Consider the following 13,360-nt stretch of genomic DNA (forward strand, 5'->3'; position numbering starts at 1 on the left):
TGCATCAAATGGATTATTGTATTTTATTTTATTCTACTTTATTTTATTTTATTTTTACGATTCTTTCATTCTTTACTGGAACCTTACTGGAAGGCATATTGGACTAGAGATCGTTGGTAACACATGTAGCCAGACTTCCTTCTATCTTCTATCAGCAGGTGTCCTGTAGGTGGCTGTATCTGTGTATGTGTGTGTGTGTGTGTGTCTTTAAGAATACCAGCCTACCTGTGAGCATAATCTAAAGCCAACTGTATAGAGTCACACACTAGTTGGTGGTCATTTGCTGCTGCTCATCACACATCATACGCATCTTTGACTGAATCTATAAAGGCAGCGCAGTAATTCTTGCTCTTGAGCGGATGGCATCTGTCGCTTCCGTGGGAACTCTCTCCAATAGGAAACACACAGCAACCAGCTCGCTTTAAATGCGGACATGGGTGTTTCTCCAGGCGTGAATTTCCACGCATTTGCGTTCCTGGCTTTACCATTTCGACAGTGATCGCTCCGTGTTGTCGTTCACACCGTGATGTTTTGCATGTTGATGTCACTCTGATAACTTTGCGGGACAAATAGCACTTTTGTGTGGATTATTGTGCCTGAATTTGCAGGAATGGTTCACAGGAGCGCGCCGCGTCCCCATGCCTTTAGGAAACAAGTTCAAACAGCGCTGGCTTTGACCATGCTTTGACACTTTCATCATTTTCTAAAGAAAGGGAAATAATGAGCAGCCACAAGGGCGGTGGACTGGCATCTACGGAAAAGCTCTACGAGCTCTGGATGTTGTATTACACGAAGGTGAGTGCGAGTGCGGAAGACCTGGTGACACCTGTTGTTGTTGCAGGTTCTCTGCCTGAAGTTTAGAACATGACCCGAGAAGCAAACACGATCAGATGTGATGCGTTGCTGCTGCAGCCGTGTTGCGTCTGTTTGTTGTATGCGCTTATACAGTATGAGGAAGTAGCCCGTTTTGCTTGTTTGTACAGTAGCAGTTTGTTTACCTAGTAGTGGAGGCTGGGCTGTTCAGACTAGAGAAGGATATGCCACTTGTGACTGTCACTGAGCAAATAAATGTGTTGAAACCATAAAGTAATAAGGGCATTTAGAGCAGATGAATCTGCCTAATGAAGTGTGCTTGGTCCTGTACCTGCCATACAGGTGTTACTGGCGCTACTTCCTGTTCTCGTGCTCCCCTGTCTCTTCTGTTAAAAACTGTAAAGTAATGACATATGTATGTCATGGAGCCTGTGTTATTGTGCAGGAAAAAGACACATTCTTGCTCATCATTATTATCCGAGAGCTTCCAGCAGCGCAAGAACTATTACTTTATGGCTCAACTATTAAAATTAGTATTACATTTCTCTCTGGTGTGAAAACTTATTCTAATTTGGTACTATGCTAAACAGAGTGTCAATAGTTTTGTATGGTTGCCCCTTGTGACTGTAGCTCATTCCTCTGGTTGTTCATTAAAGTGCAGTATCTTGGTAATAAGGGCGAAACTAATTAATAGTAAGAGGTTACTGCACTCACTTCCATGTCACACCTCTCCTTGAAGGGGAAAGGCAGTTTGGCTGCAAATAAATTATTACTATTTAATGTGTTTGCAATCTGCTTCCATGCCTGAGGACAGAGAAAACAAGGAGGGACTCCCCCTGCTATCTTCACAGCAGATCTTAAAGAGCTACTCTCTTGATGAGGATAAAAGATGAATTTTTCACTATAGCGCACTGAATTTTATTTGAATTGAGAACTAGGATTAATCTCACTGCAGAAGTGAAAAAACCAAACCAGTAAGTGTGTTGCCACATGCAAGAATTACTATCAAAGTGGTCACTTTGGGCAGATCCCAGAGGAAGTGTTTTTCTAATCCACCCTGTTACTTCTTCCTTGGGCTGCTGCTCTAGATTTGCAAAATGTTCCTGGTTGTGCAACGAACAAAAGATGTTGTCACAAATAATCCACTGGTAGAAAGAGCCCTTTAGGGGGGGGCTCCTTGTATTGGACTGTGGTAGCTGCCTAGCATCCCTATGTGCAAAATGACTTCCTCAGTAACCTCTGTTACTTCACTACAATTGCCCTCAAGGCTAAAAGAACAAAGTTTAAAATATGCACCCCCACCCTTGTATCTGTCTTTCTCTACACACCCACATTTCTCACTGGGTAATGACACACATTTTCAAGCTTTCTTAGAAGTAGATTTTGCATGTATGCAGATAACCCTCCCTTATTGCCAGGCTACTATGAAGGATGGCAGAAGAAAGCGATTTACTTAAGCCCAGTTTTAAACGCCACTACCTTATGTGACTCGAAGGAAAACAAGGGAGGGCAGAAAGGCTGTAGAACCACTTCAGAAAACAATCGCCTACCCTTTCTACAGATGTTAACATGCATATGTGGAGTTTTTGGTGTCTGTCTTTTATTCAAGTTAGCACAGACAGACATCCCATTTTCACCCCCATGCCTTCTTTTTTTTCTGAATTATCACACATCAGTGGATGTTTTGACTATTGCAAATGAACCAAATCGAACAAGAGACCTGAGCTCTTTTTTAATAGGCTTTTAATGCTGTAAACAATCTTTTATGATTGTGGCAATGACCTGACACTCTGTTTGAGTCACAGCACATACAGTACATCCAAGTAGCTGGTCTGATCTAAATTTAAGTCTAAAACTACATCTGTCTTTCATGTCTCTGTTGGTGAAGCTGACGCTCCCTGTGCTTGTTCATGTATTTGTTGCAGATTTTTGTTTGTTTTTGTTCAATTCTGCATTGGTACACATTTGTTCAGAGGTTCAGTAAACTTAAATTGCAGTAGATTATTTGATTTTACAGTATATAAGAAATTCCTAATGAATCCTAACAATTGATGCTTTTGAGTACATACTCAGGCATTTTTCTGTATTTGCAATATTAAAAAAAGCAAAACCTGCTCAAGCTTGTCGATGATACAGGAGCTCTGCTTCCTCCAATTGTGCAAAAAAATCACACACACACATTTTTCAAATCAGTTGAGTTTCAGGACTGACCTGACATGGTGATATTTTGACGTAGCCTTGTAAGCTGACCCCAAATGAGACATTTTTTAGTACAAAAGACCAAACAAACAGGCAGGCAATGACAGATAAATGGATGATTTTCTGCCTAACAGCTTACCTTTTAGACCAGAGATTTGATTATTTGCTAAAACTGAGACAACTGTGTACAGATACATCAGTATCACCATTGGCCTGCTTTTGTGTCAACTGCATTGACATTGTAAAATTGCAGTGTTTTTTGCTTATGAGAATATTTTACAGACCATCCTAAAATGTTCATACCTGACAGGTATGGACTCACACAGCAGTCTGATTCAACATAACTTGTTGGATCATGTCTGGAAACACTCCAAAAGGCATTGGACATTTCCCAAAGTCATAACACAGCAGCTTTTAACAACAGTCTTGTCTGGTTATGTTTCGTTAATCGAAGCTACACTTCGAGGATGAATTTAATAGGTCATTTGATCAAAACAATTCAATGACAAGTGCTGGTAATAACCTACCAGGGTCCAAAGTTAAAATGCCCCAGACAGTTAAAATATTCAATTAACAGTAATGCTAACACATTTTCTTCCTCCAAGTCATACAGGTAAAGCTCCAGACCTTTAACTGTCATAATGCTGGATGGAAGTGAAGAACAAAGAGGCATCAGTTTGAGTCACTAAATTTCTATGTGGAAACAGTGAGATGACAGGCTGGCGGAGAATTAGCCTGTAATTATCCTGTGATCATTAGCTTCAGAGAGGGCTGGAGGGACTAATTAAAGTCAGCAGTTATAAAACTGGACCACAACCTGACTGCCGCCCATTGACACAGCTGTGAAACCACCTCCTCTGTTTGCTATGAAGAGAGAACTAGTCACATTTCCTGGCTTTTGTCACCACATAGTTAATTACTCTGCTATGTTTTAGTCTCAGTTACCGATCATGCCGTGATGCAAATGAACATAATGCAGAGATACAACAATAACAACTACCAGCTTACTACGGCTGTCCTGTGAGGCCTGTGCATCAATTCCCTCATGTGCCCGCATCTCCCCTGTTTACCAACAGAAAGGCCAACCAGAAAACTCAAAGTGCTCTTTGCTTTTACTTGTGCAGGAAGCTGGAGCGAAGCAGAATGCCAAGCAGCAGAGGGTGGCACAGCTGCTTGGCCATGTGCAGAGAAAACAGGGATAAATGACACTGTTTATAGGGGCTGGAACCTCATGGTTGATTTGTGACATCTGCTTTAATAGTATCTTTAATTTGCCTTTTTTCCTGCCAGCATACATCAAACTAATGATGAGCTAGTTTCTCAGTGCAGAGAGAAACAAGTTGATAGAAGTGAAATAAATGGAAGTTGTAATATCATGAGGGATGTTTTTAGGATTTGGTTAAGGGTACACACACAAAGCACAACTCTACCAGGTGTCTGCACCAATTTTGCTATAAAAGCCTAATGTGTTCTCTCTGGTTTTACTTCATATTAGCAAACCAGTCTCAATTCCTATCTGAGTTCTTTTTTTAACCTTAGAGATCCACCTGTTGCAGTTCCACCTGCAGTAGCTTCAGTGTATCTAAACAATATACCCAAGTATCTGCACTTCCCAGGGAACAGAAAAGCTGTTACTTCCTTTCATACGGCGCTAGTAAGCTTACTTACAAAGCTTACTGGCTACATTCAGTTTGAAAATCTCAGTTGTAGTCAGTATATTCTCAGCCTGTTACTGTATGTCTTTGTACATTGTGACTTCCAGTAGACAAAAAACAAAACAAAACATTGATGACATACAGTATCTCATGCAACACAGAAATAATAAAGTGCCAAAGCTATTGTAAAAAAGCTATTATTAACACATCCTCAGTAATGTTAGGGTGCATTTAGTCATTCAGCCACTGTATATTTTAGTGGAAAGTGAAATATAGCTAAGATGTGTTGCAGATATTTCTGTGTCCCTACCTTTTCTACTGACTTCTAAAATACCTGATTGTCCAGATGTTGGCTCCACAAACAATAGGTTGTTCTCAGCTTCCTGTTTTCACAGAGCACAGGCAGAGAGTTTATACACAGTATTTGCTTGCTAAATGTGTTTTTTTAATAACTTGCTATTCAGGTTCAGTTTTAAAGATCAGAGTGATGGGGTGAATGCATTTCATCTAGAGATATGGCATTCATTGCTTCAAACTCATTACATTTGAGTCTTTCCGGTTTCTTACACAACTCAGTCAGTGATGCATATTACAACAGTGAATATCAGTGTTTCTCCTGCAACATGTTGTGGTTGTGTTAGGTTTAGAAAGCATGTATCCAGTCAGTGCCTTTCATTGTTGCTGTGGGAAATTTCTACAGAGGCTGGCGTCATGTGTGCTCACGACTAGCAGTTGAACCAAAAGAGGAAGAGGTTTGATGAGGAGCCCGCGTATGAAGGAAATAAGCTTTGGTTAAAATGGCATGTCATTTCCTGGTTGTTTGCTTGATGCGGAGAGACAAGAAGCAAGAGCCTGACTCTGGTGCTGGTGTTTGAAGTGATGTGCAGCTGCTGAACTGCTGACTGTGGATTTACACTGAAGGCTTATCTGAGACTGGGTTCGCAAGAACCTGGCACCCTCCTCAGCTGCATACAATGAGCGATGGACTGGCCCATAAGTCAATGCCAGTTGGTAATGTACATTTAAAATTAATGCAGCCTTAGAGAAGACGTTGTTACACAGTAGTTTTCTGAGTTAATTGCAGTAGGTTTCCATTTCCAGTGTGATGCTAGACTTTTAACCTGCACGCTACACATGCATTTTGTGCCTGTTGGTTAAGGGGAAGTACCTGATAAATTGGTGCACCATGTGCTGTTTTCAGTATGTTATTTGTGTACAATGAATCAGCCAGTCTGAAACAACTCATGTCTTCCCTCGCACCGCCTGCTCTGGAGAAGCTGAGGTCTCAAAAACCTGCACTGCTTTTGCACATGTTCATCTAATCATAACGCTCAGGTTGTTCCTTTACATCATACATGAGGGAACATTTCTACTGTAGACGTCCCGTGTTTTGTTAAGTTATTTCGTAATGCCAGGTTCCCAGGAGCACAGGAGTGGCAGGAAATGTAGCATCGTAGAGGCTGATTAAAGCCCTGATAACAAGTGTCATATATAATAATCTTCACACATCTTAAATGACATTATAAGGACGTGGTAATGCAGTAGCTTGTTTAAGATAATAAGCTTACAGTGAAAAGTTGTTATTGTATGGTTACTGCTGTCTACTGATTTTATGGTGTGTGGAACTTATGACTGATCTGGGTACATGGAACCTGTTGATCTGATTTCTTTTAACCTTAGTATTTTGAAAAAGGAAAGAATTGGCTCATGTGGTTCCTCTCTGTGTTACATCTCTTTGCAACATCCTGTTACAAAAACGAATCATAAGATTTAGTTGAGGCCGAGGTTTCAGCTGTAGTAGTACAATGACCAAACACAATCATCGAGAGCATATTTCATTGATAAAGCTTGCGTAACTACACATATGTCACAGCTGCTGTATCATTTACGCTGTTTACACTGCTGTGCATTGCGGTGGCAATTTTTATTATAGCACCCCTTAAGTTTCCACAACAGCATGTGCCCTGTGGTGTGAAAGAAACTTCTTTGCTTCACATGTTCTTTCCTTCCTCCTGCAGAACGACGTGGGCTATTTGCAGCAGTGGCTTGAGGCATTCGTGGCCTCCTTTGAAAAGCTCATTGATGTGCAGTCACTGGAGCCTCGAAGGTGAGTAGCAACAGGAATTTTGTACACAAACAAATTAGTAGTTCCCACAAGTTTCTGCTCCCTAAAGCTGAAAGACCTGCCTCTTCTGTTTTTCTTAATCTCTCCTTCTCTCCAATCTCCCAGGCTAGATGAGTGCAACTCAGAGGTGCCCTTACTCCCCAAGGAGGTCCTGGTGTTTCTCAGCACCCAGCTATGGCACAGTGCGCTGCATCTGTCCAGTGCCACCGAGCACAACAGCAGCACTCCGCACCCTCTGCTCCTCATCAAGTTCTTCATCATTGTCTGCAGGTGAGGATCCAACATGCTATGTGCAAAATTGTGAGCACTGTTGCCCTACCTGTCCTTACTGAGCATGGATTTCCTTCTACTTCTAGGAATATGGGGAACATTGACCCAGAGAAGACCCCTGGTTTTGTTTTTGAAACTATCAAGCTTTTGAATTTCTGTTTGAGCCAGGTAAGGCCATTAATAATTGTGTTTTAAACAGGACACAGGCTACAGTGATCTACAGTAGGAAGGCGCCTGGGTCCACACCATGCTCAGTATATCATGCATGGCGATGTTATTTAGTGCAGAGACAGGAAACCTGCACAGAACTGATTCTGTTTATAATGTGACATCCTCATACAGAAGTAACAGAACTAGTTTTTACTGAAAAGAGAACTGGGTGTGTAGCTATCCTTCTATTCATTGCACTGGAATGTGTTATATTATATTTGTTGCATGTTAAAAGGATTTTAAAGACAGATATCTGTGTGCTGAGGATGAGTTACAGACGAATGTGTCTCCCAACTTGTGTTTCGAGCAGCTAAAGCAGGGAGCAGGGGAGCAGTCGTCTCTGCAGTTGGTTGTGCAGTATGGACTTGTGCTATGTGAAAGTCTGTTTGACCCTTATCAGACGTGGAGGAGACGCCTGGCAGGGTAAATATGTGTTGCATTACGCTGGAGACTGCCTGCATTACTGTGTGGGAGTTTGTCTTTAGTTGCACAAAGACCAAAGGACTTATCATACGCATTTAACATCTTGCTCAGTCCTTTGTGATGCATAACGCCTCATCTTGTTTTCTCTAAGCTGTGAAGTCAAATGTCATTAGTGCCAGTAGTATTAGTAGTAGTCACACAGTGACTAGGTGTGATGTGAGTAGGAGTGTAGTGACGCAAGGCTTTGTCTGTTGCAGGGAGGAGGTGAGTTTGCTGGAGAGGAACAAGTATAAGTTCTCCCCGCTGGCCTTGCCAGAGGAGCTGCCTGCTTTCTTCCACGGTGAGACACTCCCTTTGTCTGAGCTCTGTCAGACCTCACGTACCACAAGAATCCATCTGCTGCTGCCCAGGCATGGCTTAGATCTGTCATCTTTGACTTGAAAACGGTGTCCTTTTTTTTTTTGTTTTTGTCAGAAATATGTTTTTATATTGAAAAATTTTCTTGTCAGTTCACCCAATCAGTATTTTTAGAGTCCAGTTGTCGAGTTCCAATCACCAGAGTCTAAGTATTTCTAATTATAGAAACCCATTTGATTAGCAAGCACTAATCTGCGAGCCATGTGGGAAATCTTAGCCTGGGCAAGTTTCAGTATGTTCAGATTTTAGGAGGATTATTTCATTATATGTGCTTTAATTGGAAATGAGCTAATTGTGCAATGCCTGGCCAGTTAGTAGGGTTTAGGCTTCTCTGTTTGATGTAACCTTGAATGACAGTGGTGGCTTTGCAAGAGAATTTTGCTAAGCCAATGTACCACATGCTTTTTACAATTTATATTTAATTTTTTGTTAGTCATTTTTTGCACAAGGGTATCTTTTTCATAGTAGCATGGAGCCGGAGGCAGTCCCAGTATGCATTAGCTTATAGAAGAAGAAAAAAACAACCAAGAGAAGCAATAAATGTGTACTTAATATATTGACAGGACAGTCAATGTCTGTTGTGGTTAAGTAGTAGGTGGTCTTGTGTAACATTGCCTCTTGTTTGACTACATGATCACAGAAAGTCTACAAGACAGTGAGAAGATCCCAGAGCTCCTCACACTCCGAGTGGTTCATCTCCAGGGTGCTGTCATCAGCGGAGGAAAGGTCTGCTGCCTGAGCTGTCCTCTTTGTCAGTTATTATACTGCTGTCTCAGCACACACTGCAAGTGTAAATTAAATTTGTATTTTTCAGAAGAACGGCCTTCTCTCCATCACCCCTCACTCTGTTGAGGACCTGTTCTCTGTTCTGCGAGCATGGTGCTGCCGGACCTCCTCTCAACCCAAGGACACGATGCTCCCAAGGATAACCTTGCAGTGTTTGACCGCTATGATCCACCTCCTGCATTCCAGCAGCCCTGCAGAGAGGCAGGTGGAGATCAGGACCATATTGGAGAGCTACTTCCAGCTCCTCAACTGGAACCGTCCACTTAGCAGTGAGCAGCAGGACAGGAAGAGCTGGGAAGACAGTCTGATTTTGCTGCAGAGCCAAATGCTAAGTAAGAGCATTTCCAGTAGGTCTCTAGCTGAGTATAAAGCATTCTTTTCTCTCTCTCTTTCTCAGTCAGTATGGAGGAGAAATCATTGATTCCTTCTGTATGTGATAAATAAGATGAATCAACATCTGACTTGTTAATTTTAGCTGCTGTTCCTGAGATCCTGCAGTGCCCTGACAGACCAGTCCTGCAGGCTGTCTTCCTCAACAGCAACTGCTTTGAACACATCCTCAGGCTCATCCAGAACAGCAAGGTCAGAGCCGCGACCCCTGTGCCTCTAAAATGTGTCTGTCTGCTCTATCGTCTCTTCATATCTGTTGTTCCTCCCACTCAGTCTGTCACCTCTTGTATTTATGTTGTGTCGATTTCCCCTTGTATTTGGTCAGTGTGACATGTTACAAAAAATTCAAGTTGACATTTTGCTTCCATGCTTAGGACACATGTAGCCTGCTGCAGCTGTAGAGGGACCAGGATCAAACCTGTACTGAAACTCTCACAGATGACATGTTGTTTAACTGTCTGTGTTTGTCTGTTGTGTGTATGTGTGTGTGTCCTGTAGCTCTTTCAAAGCAACAGGCACAGACCAGAGCGTGAGGTTGTGTGTGACCTCACTACAGAGGTACTCACAGAGGTCGAAGTGGACCAGGTACTTTCCCTCCCACTTGTCTGAGCTATTTAAACAGGAAGCTTCGGGCAGGAAGTCTGGCTTACACTCATTTGTAAATAAAGAAGGTAGCGAGGCTATGATTGTCATCTGGATTTCCATTTCATCTGTTGTATCTGTCCCATTGCAATGCAAATCTCCTGAAAACCTATGTTACATGTCATTTATTGCTTTTGTGGCCACCGTTTGCTCCGCTTGAATCCAACTTCGAATACATTTAAGGACAATCTGCTGTTAGCTTTGTTAAGATACAGATTATCAGATGGAGGAATCATCTTCGCTCATGTGGCAGTGTTTATTTATACCACATTCACTGTTAGAGGCTGAATTCCCTGTTGACAACACTTGGCAAGAAATGCATGTGGTGTTTTACACGGTGCATGAAATGGTTGTTTTTCAGTGCGTGTCTTTTCCTCGTATTTTGGTTGTTCTGTCGTGTGACTGGTTGTCCTTGTATGAAAAACCTGACTTGTGTCCTGGAGTTTGATGTTGCTTAATTTCCAGCAGTAGTTGGGGGTGTCCTCAGTCTTTTTTGGCGATTGTCTTTGGGTTTTGCATGCTGTAATGTAATCAGAAATTAACAAAGAGGCAACTGTTTGGTGACTGGTACAGCAGTTCATTTACTTTGACCCAGTCTGCTTCAATCATTTTGGTGTAGAAAAAAAAACTGTACTGCCTCATGCACTTCATAGATAACTGGAACAAAATTCCTGCTTTCATCAAATGAAAGATTTGTTCAAAATTGACCTGCTTTCTTTCCTTGTGTTCAGTTTTCAGGCTTTTGGTATCAACTCACAATGATGCACCTTTTTCGCTCTGTAATGCCGTAATCAACTGTATCTCATTATTTTGATGCAGGTTTGGGAGAAAGGATCAGACAGTATTACGGTTCATGCACTAGAAGTCCTCACGGCTATAATGAGTAGCTCACCCTCTGCCAAGGTGAGGCCTTCTGTGATCTTTTATAGTCACAACCTATACCTTTCATTCTTTTATACATGAATTATCAAGCTACAGTGCCTTCAGTGTGCCTAATAAAGAAAGCTGTTTTCTGCTCATTTAAGAAATCTCATTGTATTCCCTTCTGAAGTATGAAAGTGTGCCAACAAATTATACTCTGTGAAGCAGCTTTGTCTAGCCTATTTCTCTCTCCTTGCCCCTCAGGAGGTTTTCAAGGAGAGGATTGGCTACTCCCAGCTGTTTGATGTGCTGAAGAGTCAAGGTCAACCCACCAAAAGGCTGCTGCAGGAGCTGATGAACATGGTGAAATGCACATTCCTTTATTATCCCCATTGAGTGCAGAGACAGTGCAAGCCAGTTTGCTCTTATTGATGACCTTGTTCCTATTTAAGTTGTAGTAGTGCTCCTTAAGCTGAAGTTGCCTTGTCATGTGACAGTGTTTATATCTTACTTTCATTCTCTGCCTTCTCTGCTTCTGTCCTGCTGTGTCTTCAGGCAGTGGAAGGTCAGCATGCCCACGCTCATCACCTTGGCATTAGTAATGACCAGCCTTTGCTGCTGCTCCTGCAGTGGCTGCCCGACATGTCGGGTCAGAGGGACCTTCAGATGCTGGTAGCCCAGTGGCTGGCTATGGTCTGTCGTGGCTCCTTGTCTTGTTGCACCGTGGCTGTGGAGGTAGGCATGGTTGGAGCTCTGCTGCAGGTGCTCTCCCAACCCCAGTGTCTGGACAGGCAGTGTGCAGATGCCCTGCTGGGCCTCCTGCAGCACCTGGGCTCCCTGTGTCTGAGACCAGAGGAACTGAAGAGCCTCCTCAGACTGCTGAGGGTGGATCAGGACAGTGGTGCAGCGACATGGAAGGTGCACCCATACTGCACTCGCATGATCCGAGTGCTCTCGGCCATGGCAGCCAGAGTAGGCCGGGATAGTGCCCTGCAGTACTTTGATCTTACACCCCCCATGGCAGGTATTATGGTGCCCACAATCCAACGCTGGCCAGGCAGCGGGTTTGCCTTTCATGCTTGGCTCTGTCTCAACATGGAGTTCCCCTCTTGTCATTCAGAGTTCTCTAACAACCCTAAACCTCCTGCCAACTCTGGCACAGGAGCTCAGCATGACATGGGAAAAGGGCCACGCAGGAAGCAACTCTACAGGTAAAGGAACACGCAATGTGAGAATTAGGTTCTGTTATATGTATGGCTTTATAGTGAAATTCTTTTCTTTCTCTAAAGTTTTTTCACAGCTAGTGGAACTGGGCTAGAAGCCTTCTTCACCATGGAGGGTGTGCTGGTGGTGGCCGTCTGCACTAAGAAAGACTACATGGCTGTCGCTCTGCCAGAGCACCCGCTAGCTGACTCACGCTGGGTGAGTGCGGACACATACTGTGTAGTGCAGCCAGGATTTTGGCCAAGACTTGTCCTTATTTAGCCTGTTTAAAATAAAAATAGATTTGACAAATTAGAAAATCACACATCATTTTTCTAAATGGTGTTGCCTGGGCCTGTAACATTTATTCTTAAAGGAAAACTGAGGAGTGTCCCACATGAGAAGTACTGTACCTAGACATGTTTATTATTGTATTGTATCACTGGGTACCCCATTAGCTTCCAACTGAGGAAGCTGGTCTTCCTGCGGTCTAGTTAAAACAAATTACAAAAATAAATGAAACCTCAAAATCACAATTAAAACATTCAGTACACAAATCAAAATGATTATTCAATCTCTAATAGCTTTTACATTAATACAAACATTTACACCCTTACAAATAAACAAAATAATGATACACCTTAAAATGTCTAACTTTAAAACATATAGCCTATTAACAAATTAAAGATTAACATTATATTAATTTCATTGTCTATTGAGAAAATAAAATATTGCTTCAATAGTTTTTTACAGATATGTTTACTATTTATTTCCTGACCTACTGATGGAAGCTGATTCCATGCAGACGAACGTCTATATATTTCCTGTGAGGAAAATCTGTACACACTGACAAATTAGCAAAAAATTATGGTATATTTTTATAAGCTGTATCATGCATAAATAGCAACAAGCTAGATTTTAATCTTAGCTTCCACTGTTCTCCATTCCATCTGTCTGTGCATCTCCCTCACATTGACGCTGAAAGGATGTGAAGAATCAATCTCACTGCTCTAGATGTTTGTCAGTATGTTTAACTCTTTAAAGCTGTGAACTGTGACTGTATGACTGCTTTTCTTAATACAGAAAGGTACCTTTCTGTAAGCTCCAAACTACAAGTATAAAATTAGTTTATTCCAGTGTTGACCAGCATTTGTGTGCTCATTAATGTCATTCTTATCACAGCATTCAGTGGCAATAGTCCACATCCCGGGTCGTCGCCCATTTGGTCAGAACCTTGTGACCATCTATATTGATGGAGAGCAGCGTAAAACTGCTCAGCTTCGCTTTCCGTCATTCAGTGAGGTGACTGAAACTAGTATCTTATGTATTATCACTATCGGTATGTTGTTCCCCTCCATCTAACTTC

At 42.2% G+C, this 13,360-nt stretch overlaps 1 protein-coding gene across 1 annotated transcript in view; it reads left to right on the forward strand.

Annotated features, from left to right (window-relative positions):
* Positions 1-297: 297 nt before the first annotated feature.
* Positions 298-13,360, forward strand: part of nbeal2 (neurobeachin-like 2) — a 34,241-nt gene continuing 21,178 nt past the window's right edge. Inside the window, exons 1-15 of the mRNA XM_020612699.1 lie at positions 298-795; positions 6,686-6,774; positions 6,898-7,062; positions 7,149-7,230; positions 7,583-7,695; positions 7,953-8,035; positions 8,753-8,838; positions 8,927-9,230; positions 9,374-9,480; positions 9,787-9,873; positions 10,750-10,833; positions 11,056-11,154; positions 11,347-12,002; positions 12,081-12,213; positions 13,177-13,296. Coding sequence (XP_020468355.1) covers positions 721-795; positions 6,686-6,774; positions 6,898-7,062; positions 7,149-7,230; positions 7,583-7,695; positions 7,953-8,035; positions 8,753-8,838; positions 8,927-9,230; positions 9,374-9,480; positions 9,787-9,873; positions 10,750-10,833; positions 11,056-11,154; positions 11,347-12,002; positions 12,081-12,213; positions 13,177-13,296 — 2,283 coding nt within the window. The 5' untranslated portion in view covers positions 298-720. The remainder of the gene's footprint in view (positions 796-6,685; positions 6,775-6,897; positions 7,063-7,148; positions 7,231-7,582; positions 7,696-7,952; positions 8,036-8,752; positions 8,839-8,926; positions 9,231-9,373; positions 9,481-9,786; positions 9,874-10,749; positions 10,834-11,055; positions 11,155-11,346; positions 12,003-12,080; positions 12,214-13,176; positions 13,297-13,360) is intronic.

This window comes from Monopterus albus, unplaced genomic scaffold, assembly GCF_001952655.1.
Source record: "Monopterus albus unplaced genomic scaffold, M_albus_1.0 scaffold127.1, whole genome shotgun sequence".
Lineage (NCBI taxonomy): Eukaryota > Metazoa > Chordata > Actinopteri > Synbranchiformes > Synbranchidae > Monopterus > Monopterus albus.